Source organism: Anguilla anguilla, chromosome 1 (genome assembly GCF_013347855.1).
Source record: "Anguilla anguilla isolate fAngAng1 chromosome 1, fAngAng1.pri, whole genome shotgun sequence".
NCBI lineage: Eukaryota > Metazoa > Chordata > Actinopteri > Anguilliformes > Anguillidae > Anguilla > Anguilla anguilla.
This window is the reverse complement of record NC_049201.1, coordinates 30,346,913-30,364,465: the sequence shown is the minus strand read 5'-3', so window position 1 is coordinate 30,364,465 and position 17,553 is coordinate 30,346,913. Positions and strand designations below refer to the sequence as shown.

General features: G+C 40.6%; 2 protein-coding genes across 14 annotated transcripts in view; both read right to left on the bottom strand.

Moving 5' to 3' along the window:
- The window catches only part of LOC118225852 (peroxidasin), a 79,934-nt gene extending 71,973 nt beyond the window's left edge, over positions 1–7,961 (bottom strand). For both annotated transcript variants that reach the window (XM_035414886.1, XM_035414894.1), the window contains exon 1: positions 7,675–7,961. In XM_035414886.1, the coding sequence (XP_035270777.1) occupies positions 7,675–7,859 (185 nt within the window). In that variant the 5' untranslated portion in view covers positions 7,860–7,961. The remainder of the gene's footprint in view (positions 1–7,674) is intronic.
- Positions 7,962–11,477: 3,516 nt separating this feature from the next.
- The window catches only part of myt1lb (myelin transcription factor 1-like, b), a 94,849-nt gene continuing 88,773 nt past the window's right edge, over positions 11,478–17,553 (bottom strand). For 10 of the 12 annotated variants that reach the window (XM_035414907.1, XM_035414961.1, XM_035414934.1 and 7 more), the window contains 2 exons: positions 15,749–15,811; positions 11,478–14,140 (listed from right to left, as the gene is read on the bottom strand). In XM_035414907.1, coding sequence (XP_035270798.1) covers positions 14,000–14,140; positions 15,749–15,811 — 204 coding nt within the window. In that variant the 3' untranslated portion in view covers positions 11,478–13,999. The remainder of the gene's footprint in view (positions 14,141–15,748; positions 15,812–17,553) is intronic. The other 2 variants (XM_035414952.1, XM_035414972.1) reach the window with 1 other exon arrangement.

The following is a 17,553-nucleotide window of genomic DNA, read 5'->3' as shown; positions in this document are numbered from 1 at the left end:
ATAGCTGCACGTAATTTACGTGTGTGCGCACAGCACTAATAAACAACTTTTTACACACCACTTAGAGTCTGAGCACTGTCCACCAGACAAAAGGCCCAGTGTTGGTGCACTTTTCCGTGACAATCCCGTCATGCAACACAGGAGCAACGTTGGGGCAACCTTGGAACCCGGCAGAAAACTCTCCCCTTTGCCATCGGAACAGGAAGAGGCCAGGGGTGTTCCTTTCAACAACTATCTCTGCCCGAATCTCCCTGTGCAAATTAGCAAAGCTTTAGGGATTTCTGGCTTTGCATTCCACAATACCACAGAGAATGAATGCCTGACAAAGCCTGACTGCAGCAAATTCCACACAATGGCACCTCTCTTTCTCCCCCTCCCCAGAGCAGAGACTTGCCTTTTCTCTCTCTATCTTTTTTTTTTTTTCCATTGCGCTGCCCACTTGCCCCAAAAACGAAAAAAGGCGAGAAATAAATGAAAATGATTGGGGGGGGGGGGGGAGGCAGCAGCCAGCCCCGTCCCAGGTAATTAAAGTGACCCCGTCTGCCCTGCCCCCCTGCTCGTGGGCCCTGTGACCTCGGCCACAAATCAATCTCTCATTAGCAAATGGCTCCCCGCCTCCCCCCCAGCTGCTCCCCAGTTTAAACGTCTGGCCTGGGGGCTGCCAGTCCCCCGCTCGTTAGCGAGTCATTTGGGCATCGGAATGATGGCCGTGCACCGGCCGTCCCCAATCTGTGCCCCGAACAGGGATGAGGTCTAAATTGTTGGCAGTTCTGTTTGTGGTCCCCGACCGTGACACCGCGTTGGGGGCCACTTTCATTTTAGCAGCAAACAAATGACGCAAACAAAGCCAAACAAACAGAGTGGCAGTCGTAGCGCAATCGGCGCGACTCAAATCTGCTGCATCGGGCAGCAGGCGGGCACATGTCTGTTTTCGGATGCCAAGGAGGGTCAAAGACCACAGAGCTGCAGAGCGCTGGGAGCTCTCGGATGGAGCGTGTTCATTCTCTCATCTCCGATTCCGCTTCTGACTGAAAAGGCACTGTTCTTATTGCCCGGAACTCTACAGCCAGCTCTCGTGTCCTTTGTCCCTAGTGATGAAACGTCGCTGTTGCAGGAGCTGGTCCCATTAACACTGGTAATACGCTGTCGTTAAAATTATCGCTTGCATTAGGCTGCGTTGTGCGGCTTAGTGAGGAATCCTGCGGTCAACAGATCAGCTTCTTCCAGTCACAGCCAGTCATTCTTCATGAAGGCAAATGAGGTTTCGTCAGAGGATATCTGGAAACTAACTGCAAAACCCACTGCTTGGAAAATTCATGATATCCAAGCAAAACCAGATTAAAAGATAAATCAAGGTTGGATATAATAAATTATTATTATTTTTTTTTTTACATTAAGGGCAAATTCACACTCTCGATGGGTTACCACCACACACATATAAATTAAATTCTAAACTTTAAAAAGGAAGTCACATCATGCTATGCACCCCCAGAACAAAGTAGGGAAACTACCTCAAGCTTTAGTTCCCCCCCCCCGCCACCATATCCTTGGAAACAGGGGTATGTTTTTGACTAATGTTTTGCAAGCACAGCAAATTATTTAAAAAAATAATCCCCCCAAACTATACAGTTCACATGAGCATGTCTATGTGTTGCCATAGCACTTTCAATGTGTTTAGAATCAGACTTGATCTTTGCTACTAGCAGAGACCTACAGCATGTAGAATGTAATAAAATATGGTCTGTGCTTCAATTTGGGCAGACCGAGAGGCACAAGGCAAGGCATTATACACACTTATACACACTGCACAAAGCATACAAGGGGTCATCGGCTGTTTTTTCGGGCTCCTCAACAATATGGTCTACACATGACCTCCATAAATCAGTATTTAAGAAATTTCTGGAAATGACCACATTATAGCTACAAATTATGTGCTGTAGTCTTTAATCTCATCCAACCCAAACAATTCTCAGTCTCAGAGAGTAAAGCAGAGAGGTCAGTTTTGCCTGCAGCTGGATTCTAAGAAAAGTTAAGACAGTGTATCCTTAAAAACACCGATACCAAGGAGCAGATGTCGACTCAAGTAGGAGATTCACGTCTGTATCAAAATTAAACTAAGAGTGAACGTAATCGCTTCTCCAGCTACGGAAATCCCAAAGCAGGAGCGTCAGTGAGGGAAATAATTTACCGTTATGGATAAAGCAGAGCCCTCGGAGAAAACAGCTGAAAGAATAATGAAGAAAACAAAAGTGGAGCAAAAAAAAAAAAAAAGACTTCCATGTCGCTGTGTAAGAAATGAAAATATTAAATTTCAGAACAGACGTCCTTCTCAGACTCCACTGGTGGGAACAGAGATTCTCTCCATCCAGATGGGAAACTGAAGCTGAGGCAAAAACTGCTATGCTGTGGCCACCAACTAACTGAAGGCTTCCTCTTTCCAAGGAGAAAAGAGCAGAAATGGCACTGGCGGTTGTTTTCACCCTGCCAAGAGTGCAGGCAGTTCGGTTTAGATCGGGCCGAGTGGACCCTGACCCTGGAGAGCCCCGGTTTCTCCCAGCTCTTCATTCCAGCTGCAAGCTCACTGATCGGATCGCTTTTAAAAAAGGAGAGCAGGACAGTCCATCCTCATTTTGCATTTTCTGCTTTATACACACAGGACTGAACCCCCACCCGTGCGAAAAATCGCACTTGCCCGAGAATCGGCTGCCCGACGGACAGCTCCACGTCTCGCCACTATTCTAGCCCTTGAAAAAAAAAAAAGGCTTGAAATCCTGGTGATTGCAGCTCACCTGGAAAGAAGCCGAGTTGACCTCGTTTGAATTACAATACCAACCGAAAATCAAAAAAAACGCAGTGTTAACCGATGCCTGGGTCGACATCACAGCTGGCCTCCAAGAGTTGGCCAGGATTAAACCCGCACCTGCGATTCACAAGAGACACGCTGAAAAGGCACGACTATATTTACTACAGAGTGCTCGCTCTAAGATAGACCCTTGGTTTCCACTGGTCTGTCACAGCTGTTCGTGTGAGCATCTAAAATGACCGAATATGGCCGCACGCATTTCAGCTTACTGAGTTACTGTTTCCTAAGGCTAATGTTTATCCCAGATTTCCTGTTTTTTTTTTTCCCCTTGTTGGCAATACGCAAACTCATTCACAAGACGCAATGTCCTTCATCAGCTCTGCAAGCACACATTCTCCTCCAAAGGAGGACTGCACCAGCTGAGCTGTGTATCTGGAGGAGTATAGCCTACTTCTTGCAACAGACAAAAGGAGACTCCAGTAGATTCACTGACTAGAATAATAACTCTTGCAAAACAAAACCGCAATACCCCCAGTCACACTGTCCCACGGGGCTGCTAACCACTGTCAGCACTGGTACTGTAGGTTCATGAATCAAGACCATGGGATACATACTGCACACTGCATACTCAGTCCATTTCAAAAGAGATCTCAACAAAAATATTTGGTAAACTTGATATTCAGCCCAGGAGTTAAAAGGACTGTTCTTTTACAGTAAATATCATCATCAGATCATGCTACCTAGCATGTAGGTGTGCACGAATTGATCGACTGCGGAATCGGTTGATTTTTGCTCCATAACACGCACTCGGTGACCGGAAGATTCATTTTTATTTTGGCCGATCTGTACTCCGGTTTTAAGATGTAACAAATGTGAGCAGAGTCCATGCGCAAGCTGCATTAGAAAGCTTCTGCAATATCTTTCCCAAAATGATAGCTCTCTGAAAACTAAACAAAGCGCGTGAAGCCGACATTAAAGATTTTTTTTTTTTCCAACCTGGGTCTTATTTTCATAATATTTCTTTATCAATCCATCAATTCAGATAGTATTTTACGTAACTGCTTCATTGTCAAGTTTTGGCTTTTTAGACATTTTTTTCTCTACAACAGCAGCTTCACCACAACACACAGATTTTATTTAGTTCTTTGTCAGTGCGTTCTGGTGGGTATCAAACTGAAGAGGCTCCACAACATCCTCATAATAGTCTGATGAATAATTAGCTAGTGCAACATGTTCAGGATCTGGATTTTCAACATTATCTATTAAAAAGGTAATCCACGTTAAAGGTAAAACATGTTGACTCTTGCAACTTTTGAGGAGTTTACTGTGAAATCGACTCTTCTGCAGCGACTGCGGCAGATGTCATTCTGTCCATTGTTGCATTGAAACGTATCCTAAGATAAAGGCGCAGATCATGGCGTGAAGCCGTCAAAACGCACTCTTCTGCTGAGAAAATTCTCAGCCATATTGAATCAGAGCTCAGTCAGTGTGGCTGCAACAACAATATAACAATAATGCTGTTAATAATAATAATAATGAACATATCTGAATGTAGGCTATTAGTAACTTAAAGAGCAAATAAACAATATTATGTTTTCTTTGTTACCTGTTACTTTTAAAATATTATTTATTAAGCTTTGAAAATTGACTATCTGAATCCGAAATGTCTGATTTGGCTTTTTAATAACCGGACAACCGGAATCGGCCATAAAAATTCATGATCGGTGCACCCCTAATAATTTGGCTGAACCTAACAAAGCTCCAGAACAGCCGGCTGTCATCATCTTTTTGTCATTGTGTTTGCAAAAAAATATTGCTGGCCTGGGTTAATATGCTGTAAGATCTCCTAACATAACATAACGACGAGAACAGGCCATTCAGCCCAACAGTGCTAACATTCAGCTAGCCTGAGGCATAGCTTATCTATGGTTAAGAAGGGTGAAATGGAACACGACTAGAGGTGCATAGAGAGAGGGAGACAGAAAGAAAGAAAGGCTAACAGACAGAGGGAGGGAGAAAAAGAGAAAGGGGGCAGGACATTTGACTAAATGTCTTCCAGGGAACATGTACCGCCTTGGAACATCTGATTTCACTCCGGTGATGAGGAATTTCCACGTCAGAGTCGAGACGGCAGCCAGGGCAGAACAAAGAATGCAGGGCGACTCAGACCCGGGGGTTAGCGAGTGTGAAGGCTGACTCCAAGAACTGAGCGCTTAAGGCTGACTCCAAGAACTGAGCGCTTAACCAGCCCACAGGCAGACATTTACAGTCACTCCCGCCACCAGCAGGCTTCAGTCAGAATCAATACGGCCTCAAGCACAGAGGCCGAGAAAAGCAAAGTTTTAATTTATTGCAGGCTTTAGCAGGTTAAGTGCAGGGGGGAGTAGCACAGAGAAAGACAAAGGAAGCTGTTTTGTCGTACAGTTCACAGAGGTGGTCCGCAAAAACTTTCAGGTTAACTGCTATTACAGGAAGGCCACCCCTGGAAGCATTTTTCACTTTACCTGCAAAGCGTTCTCTGCGGAATCACGAGCAGCTCCTGTTCACCTGCACAATGAGCAGGAGTCAGAAATATGACTGCTGCAGTAAATCACCATGCTTTCTGCTGCGAGACCCTTACTTTTCTCCCCGATCAGGCTGCATTAGCGTTGAGAAGCAGGAATGTGCGGAAAATTTACACAGGAATAATTACAGGCCAAGACGTATGACGACTGAGTGAATTCGTGTTCCAACATGACGTTTTGGGGGTGGGGGGGCCAGCAAAGCGACAGGTGGTTGCCTTAAACCGTGAAAGCATTAAAAGCTCACTGACTGAAAGCATACTTTGCTGTTTGTCCATAGCCCTCTACTGTGATTGATTGAGAACCATCCAGCACTAAAAAAATTAAAAATACAAAAAGGCAAAACTCAAAACAATAAAAAAAAAAATGCTTTTGGTACAGGCCTGTTGCATTAATGGTGCTTTGACCTCATTCGCACGGCTGCTTTGTGGACGGCGTGGCCGTTGTATGTCACTAGTCCCCAAAACTCTTAATTTTGAACACACTACACACATCATCGGGGCTGAGTCGTTCCTTTGTGTCCCCCAGCTGGGTCTGAATGGAGTTCTTTATTTGCACAGATGCTTACAAGAACACATGTTGCAGTCACACGGGTTTATTAGGAACAGTGGGCACATGGATGGCCAGATTCTGGGTATGCTTTCCCGCTTAAGAATCAATTCCATTCCAAACCACTTGGGATTCCAATTCCAGGTCCCAGGTGTTGGACACAGTCATTGGGGTGACCTCCCAACATGCTCCTGGAGTTTTTGAGTGCCTCTAGCCTCACAGGTGTAGTTGAAGGAAACTCTTCCTTTCTGGGAGCAAAAACATCATAGTCCTGAACACCAGTTTGACCTTTTACAGGCTGTCTAGGCAAAGGGACCATTTGCCTCCCCTCATTTTCTCTTTATTGAGCTGCATATTGCACAGAAAACTATGCTATGGATGTTCACAAAATTCCACAAAGCCTTAGTACCAAGCTGCATATGTCAACATTACCTGGATTTTCAAGTTCAGTCTGTACCCCCTTAAGGCCTTTGCATACAAGTCAACTACAGACAATGAGACACTGTTGCTCAATCATTCAAACCATTAATACTACTACTAATAATAACAACAACACCAACAACAACAATAAGGTACATTTTCCAACTCTATCATGGCTCGTCATTTGCTGGGAGAACTCTTGAAAGAAGTGTGCTGGCTATAGGATCTTTGCTCAGTCAAAAGAGAAGCCCTCAGGCATCAAATTTTATCAACCGAGAAAAATAAAAACGTTCTGTCGCAAGAGCTTAACTCCAGACTAAGCAAAATGGGCACCTGAGGCTCGGGAATAAAAGTTAAAAGGAACATCTCCCTAAACACGGTGTAGCAAAATTAAGGCTGCTAAATTGTGGCAGTTTGGGGAAACGACTAAAAGTCAGAGTAAATATAACATTTATTCACTACAATAGTTGAGAGGAGCACCCTTCCCGCAAATATCAGCCTCTTCCCAAGCGAATGAATCTTGAAAGCTTTGTATAAGCTAATTACAAAGACGAGATATTTGGAAGGGATGCTGCCTGGAGTTGAGGTGATTCGTAACAATTCCAGTTCCCACGCGGGAGGAAAGGTCAAGCGAAGCAGTGAATTTGGCACACAAAGCTCACACACACGTTAATTAGCGTTTTTCCTGAAGGCTAATGACTTGCACCCTCTGAAGCGTTTAACAACCAAAGCGGGCGTCGAGTCGACAAAATTGCAGGTGACAATGCTACTCAGAACCCGCTATAAGTTCCAAATTGCATTACATTCAATTGCATTGTGCGAATTCCCATACTGAAATCTGTGCGGCGACACGGATGGTTTTGTGGTTCCTTTCAATCTAACTTCAGTAGGCTAGATGGCTCAGATTCGCCAAGTTCGCTACGCTTCTGGGAAACAAAGGCATGGCAACGAGTAGGAAAAAATCTCTTCAGAGAAGTAGTGATCAGCATGAACTATACCCATGACGTTTGTGCAAAAATAACGATCTGCAGCACATAATGCATAGAATGTATTCCCATTAGATTAAATGCATCCACAATAGAAACTATCTAGATTATTAGCCTGCTTACTACACTCGTTGCCATGTCGTTAGCCGAGTATAGCTACCCCCTAAATTATGCTGTCAGTTGTAACATTTCTCGCAAGCACAACTTTGTCACAAGGTTTAAAATAGAAATTACCAATATTTTGAACAATCAGGAAACACGATTGCAGTCGTTCAAACTCCCCATTGCATTCATTTCGTTGTCCACCCCTACAACACACCCGTAGCTAACTTTTCAAGGACAGTAGGCTACTTACAGGATGGTCGTTTGAGGAGAAACGGCAGGTACAGTCTCCAGCATTAAATGCATACATCTGACGGTGGTACGAAAGCACAAACAGCGGCTCGGGCACGAAAGCACGGGCTGTGGGCCACTGGCGATCAGAACAACTCCAAATGTTAGTAATAAAGAGGAAAGGGTTCGGCCGGTCCACAGCGCCATTGCAAGCTAGTCAACCGTGCTGAGAACACACCGCCAGCAACTCCTAGCGCCCACCAACTAGCTAGCATCTGATGTTCTAAAACTTGGAATTCAGGAGCACAGAACCCACTCCCTCATTGTACCAAGAACTAGGGCAGTGTTACAGACTCTGATTGAAAGAGGCGTGGGCCAATCAAAACACTTCTTTTCATTTTCAAAAGAATGCCGGTTATGTTCTGGTGAGGTTTTGACATGGTTCATCTACCTATAATTAACCACAGAGTCGGAATTAATTTGAGTGACTCCTGTTAACTTCTTCGATTTAGGATACTGATCCATTGGGATAGCTGAGAAACTAAATTTACGTATTAACATTGAAAAATAGTAAAAATATCCACACTAGTTTTTGTCTAGTCAGTTTTTGTTCAGTGTAATTAACAGTGTCACAGAAAACAGTGATGTGGCGACATAGTTACTGAGAGGCACTGCACTGTAAAGTTTTTTTTTTTTTTTTTTTTTTTTAACATTAACTGATGTCCATAATCATATATGAATCAGAATGGTTAAAATGTTTCCCAAAATAGTGCTATCAAGCCTGCTATGACAGACATTTTATAAATTACTTACAATAATGTAGTCATATTCCTATTTAGCCATTCACAATATTTGCTGAATAATTGAACAATCTTCAATCCATGGCCTAAATTATACAAAAGCTATATCCCAAGCCTCACAGGTGGCTGGGCTGTGGTCAAATGGTACACACCTGTGCACAATAAGGCTCCCAAAAGTGCCTGTGTTCCAGAACAACATTTAACTACAGGAGTGTTCATCTAGTTCATTATATTTCACAAGTTGTTTTATGGAAATCACCTGGAGTTCAAGGAATCAAGTAACCATATTATATAAAGTATTATGAAAACGCTTCAGTACATATACAGATTCAGTGAACACGCACACACACACACACATGCCCACATACACACACACACACACACACACACAAATGACGTAAATGAGTAAAATATATTTATATAAATGGTACTGCATGTGAGACATTTCAATGTTCCAGTATTAATTACTTAACATGTATCTCATCTCAGACATGCTGAACTAATCTTTGCAAATTATTCATATGGGTGAACAATTGTTTCAGTGATGTCAACACAGCAAGATGTTTCCTATATACAAAACCTTCTAGAAATATGGCAACCAGACGAAGATTCTGGCGGTCAAAATGTTGTTCTGGTTCACTTTATTAAATACTTTTGGGAGTATTACGACATTGTGCGAGTATGCATCGTTTCACTAAAGTTCAGACTATGGTCTAAGGTGTACCACAGTTCAGAGAGCACCTACAATTTGGCATTTTCTCCTATGTTTGTCATTTATGCATATCATACAGCTGGCCTTCATGAAACCACTGAACCATTGTTGTATCTTCCTGTCATTCGAGACTGATGAGGTAAGAGTCACAAATAACCCCTGCTGGGACTGAAAAAAGAATAAGATATTTAAGAGGCCAAAATTAATCCCTGCAGTCTACATAACAGTGCCATGAGCACATTGGTAGTTTGCACTAAATTTACATGCCTCCAGCGCTTTACTTACTGGTATACAGCATATAAATGAAAAAAAAACCTCTCATGCTTCCAAGTTTTAGTACAGTTCCTAGAATGGTAGGTAAACCATCCAAGTTATAGGATACACCCCATACCTATAACCACTATGTTGGTTTTCATGTTGCAAAAATAATATCAGTTAATCTTTCTAATAGACAAAGTTTTTGTCTCAAACTGTCAAATAATAAACTCTTATGAGCAGTTAAAACATATGCCACTGTTTCAAGATGTAACTGAGTAATTACTGTGATATTTGAAGTGCTTCGCTCTTTCAAGCCTGGGGTGTGTGACTGCACACACGTATACCTGTTTTCCATTTCACAGCTACTGCCAACCCAAACCATGACTGAACGTGCCTCTGATGTAAATGTCATGGCAAAGGAACCCCTGGCAAATAAATTACCTCTCTTTTCATGCCCCCCATCGCCCCCTACATTGCTTTAACTGTAGTCCCAATTCACGTTTTCTTGCAACAAAGTAACATGACTTCTCTTTCACACTTAACCGTGGATGCATTTAGAAATTTCCCAAGTGATACAAAACCACAACCCTAATAAGGGATTTGTGATGCTGAATTTACTCATATATTCTGTGCAGTATTAATTGTGTGGAAATTAATTTTATATATTTTACCTGCTTTCCAACAGTGAGGGATGAGACAAAAAGTGCAAATAGCAACATTAATTACTTTTAAATATATTATTTATATTTTTTAAAATAAATTTCCCAACGCTCTTCCTTTCTGAGAGTGTACATATCCAACAATTACCTCTGCAACATCCCATCTCTCATGTAATGTTGTCAGTCTTTTATTTAGAAATCTACACTGCCCTCTACTGGACTGTTTTCATGTCTGTGTGCATCTTGTATATGGATGTGCTGGCAGGTTCTGGGTGGCAAAAAGGCTGATTATGGATATTCATTATGTGTTTCAGGAAGCGAGCCGTGGTACAGGGACAAGCAATCACCTGAAGCCAGGTTCAAGGAAAATATGTTTTTCTTTTTTTAAATCATGTTCATTCTGGACATAGCATGGAGTTGTAAGTAGCCATTGAAGAACTCTCGTATAACTTTATACCTTTGTGATGTAATGTATTGATTTCCACAGTACCCAAGGCAACAGGGTGATACCCTCCCAAGTATGAGCCATAAGTAGTGTGCATTCTATGCTAAAACTCTATATGGCCATGACCACCATCTTACCTTCTATAAAGGTGGCTTTCTACTTCGGTCTCCACAAGGCAAACAGCACCAGGCTAGTGAGTGGTCATACCCCTGTGTACTTATGTATCAGCATGACATTAAATATCAATAAAATGAGGGCTCCATACAAAGCAGTGTCACAATGGCAGAGTCAGACTGCAATTACAGGGTTAATTCCTATGTAAGTACACCTCATTGCACAGCAAATAAATGGAATATCTGATTACCCACATTCAACAGAAACATTTATAGCAAGTTTAGGCTTGGGTTAAAGTTTGAGCCAGAAATGAAACCAGATAAATACTCAATACTTAGTATGTTACATAACATGTTTTATGGCCCAAAACCCAGTGTTTGAGTTCAGGTCCCAGGATGCGAGGAGATCTCAACGGAACAGCCTCATACACAAATCATGTGGGAGAAGGCCAAAAGGTCACCATTTTTTAACAGCTAATGAAGTCACCCATGGCCTTTGGGAACTACATATCTTAAAAGGGCACCAGGGCAGGTCTCTGGGGAGGAACCAAACCTTCTCCCCACTTTACTGATATAATTTTACATTGAAATATTTTTTGACTTTGAAATACATTTAGGATTTTCTATGAAAAAATGCATGGTTTATGAAAATCAACCTAAGACAAAGTTTTTAGTTTGGTGCATATACCAATAAATTTAATCAATGACCTTTACACGGTCAAGTATTAAATAGGTATTATTTGCATCCCTTTTCTTGCTTTTCTGTATTATCCTACCTACTGTTAAAATGGTGCTATTAAAAGTGCTAGGAAATTAACTGAGAGACCAACAGCACAGCTATCTGGCAACACAATTTTTCTTTATTCAGAGTAAGATGTGTCAACATCCAGCATGACAAAAATTGTACAAAGTTCACAATTTAAAAATGAAATATCACAGCAACTTGTGATCTCACACATTTATAGCAAAATTAAAATGTCAACAAATCCATGCCGTGTAGTACAAAAATAAATCAAACTTCAGTTCCACAGAGAGCACAATAGTTTATACAAAATCCTGTCTTCATTAATGATTACTTAAATCAACTTCAAAAATGAGTAAGTTAGAATAAATAAACTCTGATGAATTCACAATAATTTATATGAAAATTCAGCATTCTAATATGTGACACCTTTTTGCGTTCCCTATGTAAATAGTCACAGATTACTTTTTTGATTTGATATTATGTACCAACAGCAGATCAGCAGCAGGTTTGTGCTTAAAATCCCCTTCCATTGTACTGATAACGATAATTAATTCAAAAACCGATACTAGCTATTACTCTACTGAAAGCGTTACTATATTGGCAAAAAGCTGCAGACACGATGCTGTGTAAAACGGCATATGCAGTCATGGAGAATGTAGCCCTAAAAACGGACATAAAGTACAATATATGTGATCAGGTGAACAACAAGCACCTTTGCGTTAGCTTTCAAAAGGCAGTTTTGAACATGGTAGCTACAACTAAGCACAACAGAAAATTGGGGGAGAGGTGGGGGTGGGGGAGGGGTGGGCTTAACAGATATTAGACCACAATACCCCACCCCCACCTCCCTCCCTCGAAGTTAAACTACAGAGTTCATTCCCCAGCGATTGAGTCTGTTAGGAAAACTGGAGTCATCTTGTTTTTTAATCATCATTTTCCCCCATTTTTAATTAGTTCTTTTTATCATTTTGTACAGTGATTAGTTATAAATAAAGTGCTGCTGGGATTCTTCTTGTTCAAATAATATACCAAAAAGAAAAGATCAAATAAACATATTCATTCATAATGGATATTATTACTGATAGTATTATTATTAATATCGTTTTTTGATTTTAAATTCCCTGTAGTTTCCATCAATGATACTGTTTTAATTGCCCACAGTGGCTCCCAACAGTTATTGGTTCCAATTGTGTGCCAAAGGGACACCTGGACATTGCACACTTCCACATGTTAGGATACTGTATATCTATAGGACAAGTGCAAATAGTCTACTGGCACATATGTGGGGACAATGACCCTGTTCGTCCCGCTCTCATAAACTATATATATATTTTTTCTTTACAAAACCATTTTCCTTATGTTAGGCTTCCAGGTACTGCTTTAGTTTCTGTAAAAACATCAAAACATGGAAACAAAGGTGTTCTTGTGCAAAAAATGTACGTAAAGAAAGTCAACTGATAAAGCCTCTCTCATATTCTAAACTGAATGTCCATGTTTCATTTTTTTTACTTTTTTGTATTAAAAGATTTATATAAAAATTAATATTTTACATATAGTAAAAAGATTCGTTGTTCACTATGTTTATAAATAAGAAATTGCATATACCCAAACTGTTTATGTAGATTGCATCCCATATCTATAAATATGCGATTTATTCATTATATATTGCTAAAACATTGTCCAATTCTAGCTACTGAAGATTTAAGATTGAAAAGAACTAACGCTAAAGCTAGAATGACGCCTAGATTTTCTATTGCCGTTGAACATCACCGTCTCGTTGATTGAATGACAATGGGTTATTTAACAACACAGAATGCTTAAATTTTTTTAGTCATAAAATAGTCCTTTCTAGATATTGGGATTTCCACCATTAGGTTTCCGTGTCATGATGTTTACATTAAAACTGTAACATTCATACATCTATTCGGTTTCTTTAAATTCTTAAGTCCATAATCTTTTTTAAATGCCCCCACCTACCACTGCCAACAATTTTTTTTAACAAAAGACAAGGATTTTCTCAAGCATCATTCAAAAATAAAGAATTTTACAACCAAGTCTTGCTATTTAACAATCTGCACAGAAAGAAAAAAAAAATCAAAGCATTTTTTAAAATTCCATAAAATCATCCAATGAGGAGAAAAGATAATTCAAAAGTGGTCTTCCTATTTTTCTTTTTTGATTGTTTTTTTTTTTTTTGCTGTCCAGTTCAGCTCTTGAATCTAAAATGGTTTGTCAATAAGCATTAAAAAGAACTTATATGTTCTCTATTGTCCAGCTCACTTTTGAGAAATATACACTAAAAATGTCCATACATTAGCAGCTATAAACAGTACATCGCACTATGTCAGCTCATATGAAAACGTACAAAATGTGAATGTTTTCAAAAACTATTCTGCTGTCAACTATTTCCAAAGCAAGACAAAAAAAGAAAAATCATTATGAAGGTTTTCGATAAGCATAACACTTTTTTTTAAAGAAGGGAAATTAATATTTAACACTGTCTGATAAAGTACAGCAGCAAACCATGAGGCCTCTCTTATTTTACGTTTTCTCTCTCCTTTTTTAAATTGTGTTCGCTGTCCTTTGCGGACCAGTTCTGTTGTGATGTCAGCGGGCTACACTTGGATCCCTTGTACCGCTTGTTTTATGTTTTCCAATAGGGCCTTGTTCTCTGGACTCTGGTACTGATCCTGGTTTGTATACATGTCTGTCAATGTGGTCACGTAAGCGTCAAAGTTTTGCTCGTTTATCGGCTCCTGTGGAACATCGGAAAACACAAAGGTCATAATTAGGTGAAGCTCCTTAGTGGACGATAATCAGATTAGACATATGACTGTAACATTTTGGCTATCATCCTTTAAGCTGCTAACAGTAGCCTTTAACATTAGACACACACACACACATACACACACAGGGCTACAGAAACAAGCAAGCGAATAAGGTGTCACATATCATTGAAGGTTATATCTACTCCAGAAAGGCTTATATAAATATATTTATTTTAAAAAAGAAAAATAGCCTGCATGTGAGACTTTATTTTTAATCTTTAAAGGGAAAGCACTACAGGAGTTGTAGTTTTAGAGAAGGGTGAACCACAGAATAAGGTGTCATGCAATGAGATTCACACTGAGGGGGAGAATGACTGCACACACTACTATGGAAACAAAACTGGGTCATGCTAAGTTATGCACCTTAACACCTTGGCACTACTTACAGGCCATTCCTGGATGGTTTTGGGGAAGGTAACTTGTTCATTTCAAAAAATATTTTTTGACTGATAAAAGTTAATTATTGCAGGCTCTTTTTGTGACAAGAATTGTAAATCCCTGATTAGCCTCCAAACTACACATACAAACTACACATACCTTCATTATATATATAACTTTCACTATCATAATTTCAGTACATTGGGGTTTAGCCTTGTACATGAGGTACAAATTTCCCCTCATGAAACCACATTAAACCAGGGGAAATAGCAAAGATAAAATGAAAAAAGAACAATATCAGGCAGTCTTCATTTACTCTAAATATAAACATTTCTCCTCAACGACTAACGCACTTTAAATAAGCGTGCGTCTACATAATACAACTGAGTCTAAGTTGTACCCAGGCAAAGCTGAAAAAGTTTATCCTAGCAAATGCATTTTCTCTTTTAAAACAAGCTTTTTCCATTCGAATAGATGTTGATAATGTGAGTGTAAAAGGGTTCATTCGGGGTGTGGGAAAGATGGGGAGAGAAACAGAAAAACAGGGAGGAAAAGATAAATCCGTGCAAACAAACACAGGAGGAAGTGGATGAGGGAGTCCAGTGGTGATGCAGTTCTGTGTTCGTCTGTGGACGTCGGTCTACACGTGCTTACTGTGCGAGAGAAAGCCACACTGTTGCTGTGACGTGAATGCTGGATAGGATAACTTGTTTCCTTTAAAAGAAGCCTGGTGTCACGAGTGTATAACCTGTTACGGTACATCACTTTAAAGAGTACGCCATGCTTGTACCTCAGGGCTCTAATTGGTTACTCGGTCATGATCAATTTTAGCTACAGTGGCACTTAAATGAAGCTTCTGCTGAGCTTTCAGTTCTGAAATGTCTTGGTACTGTATGTGTCTGACAATTATCTTGACAAATGCTGTTCGTTAGCCCTCACTCAAACAGATACATCGAGCAGGTTTAGCTGAAATGTGTGTGTGTGTGTGTGTGTGTGTAACTGTATGCTAAAACAGAAACTGAACAGTTTTGGGCACAGAGTACATGTGTGTACCAGACACATTAGAATGCATAAATAAAGAGAGAGATTCAAAGGGAAAAAGAAGGCGTATAAAGAAAAAAAAAAGAGACAATCAGACTATGAAAATTATTCTCTTACTCTCTGATGCAACTGCAAACAGCTGTTATTTCTAATGGGCACCTCTTTGTGTGGCAGCGGTTTCTAAGGGGGAAAGGCGCAAAACAGAGTGCTATTAGCCTGCTGTGCAGAAGGGTTGCTTTATCCACATCTCAGAGGGTTGGGGTGGGTGGGGCAGAGTTGGGTTATCGGGGTGATATTTTAAGCAACAACCTCTAGGGGGCACTGTTGCACGCAGAGTACCAAGAGCATCTGAACAAAAAAACCAAACGAGATCTGTGAAGAGATACAGAAACAAAGAAACACACAAAAGGCAAATGAAGGAGACTCGACTCAGCACTGGAATCTGTTTGAGAGGGCGTGGTGCGGGGGAGCCCATGCCTGAATCCAGCTCATTGGTATGTCGGCTCTATCTTGCCCTGAAAAGTGAGTCGGTCCTTTTTTCTCCTGGCGTGAGCTGAGCAAGCCAACAAACAGGTCAACATAGATAAAAATGAAGCGCTTTTGGATGGCGTAGTTGGGAAACGGCATACTTTTTTTTCAGACATCATTCCTCAACCCGATTAGACTACATTTAAAAAAATGGCACTGCTTGTTTTACTGGGTTTTTTTTTCACAGTAAACGAAAGTTGGGACTGCACTGTTTTGGTGCTTTCTCAGTTTTGATGGCATTTCGATATATAGCACTGAGCCAAATCAGTTACCGATGGCATAATGAGAGAGAGACCCAATTTGGAGAAGTTAGGTTGTTCCTCATTTATGGTAGTGTACAAACTGATTACCTTCATTAGTAAACTCCTTGCGCAGGCAAGAAACCTCAGTCCGCGGGTAAGACCCCGGCCAATTATGGAATACAAATTACTGCACTACACACTGCTAAATTATGTATTAATGGAGAAAGGACTGCAGAAAGTTGAGCATTAAGGTAATTTATGTCTTCAGTACATCCAGAGATGTTTAGCAGTTGCACTGCAATCCCACCCATAGTATCCCTGTTCACACTGACTTGGTGTTGCTGTGGTTACTGTCCATTCTGTGGGGGAGACTCGCATCCTTATCTATTTGCTCGGAACCTGCCATGCTAATATTTTTTCCACTGTTTTCTTTGTTTCTGAATTTGAGGAAATATAAGGAAAAAAATAAAATGAATGCTTATGGAAAAAAGCTGTTTTGTCTCTCATGCCTTCAAGGGTAATAGTTACATACAGAATAGCAATTACAAAACATAACACAACATTGCATGTGCTATGAAAATCCGTGAAAAATTCGCAACAGACAAATTGGTCTTAAATTTGTTGGTTTTGGATTTTCCTGAGGATGCACATACCACACAATCTTCAATCGAGTTCAATTCATTTTGAACCTTTGGAAATGCTACACACAGGGATTTGCTGTGATGAAAAGAATTTAGTGATTAAATATTTGCAACGCTGGCTGTTGTTCCTGACACTTCAGCTCCCCTCAGAGCTGCAGCAATGTGCTCCCTGTCATGGAGGAGGCACAAATGCTTTCTTGTATATTTAAGCCCACGGCCCAAGATGGACTCCTGACTGCCAGTACAGGCTTCTGCAGTGATTCCCCTGGATTGGCATATTGTAGCATGGCCCAGGCAGGTACACAGTAAAATGCTCAGTGTTAATTCAACTGTAACAGTGTTAAATCAGCTATTAACAAATAACATTTGGTCACACATTCCAGAATGGGACCCAATGTAACCTGTTAAGAGTTGAATCAACACTATTAGAGCTGAATTAACACCGGAAGATTTATAGTGTAGGGTTTCAGCGGGCAGGGCGTTCTCCTAGCTAACCGTGGCTCCTCCTGCA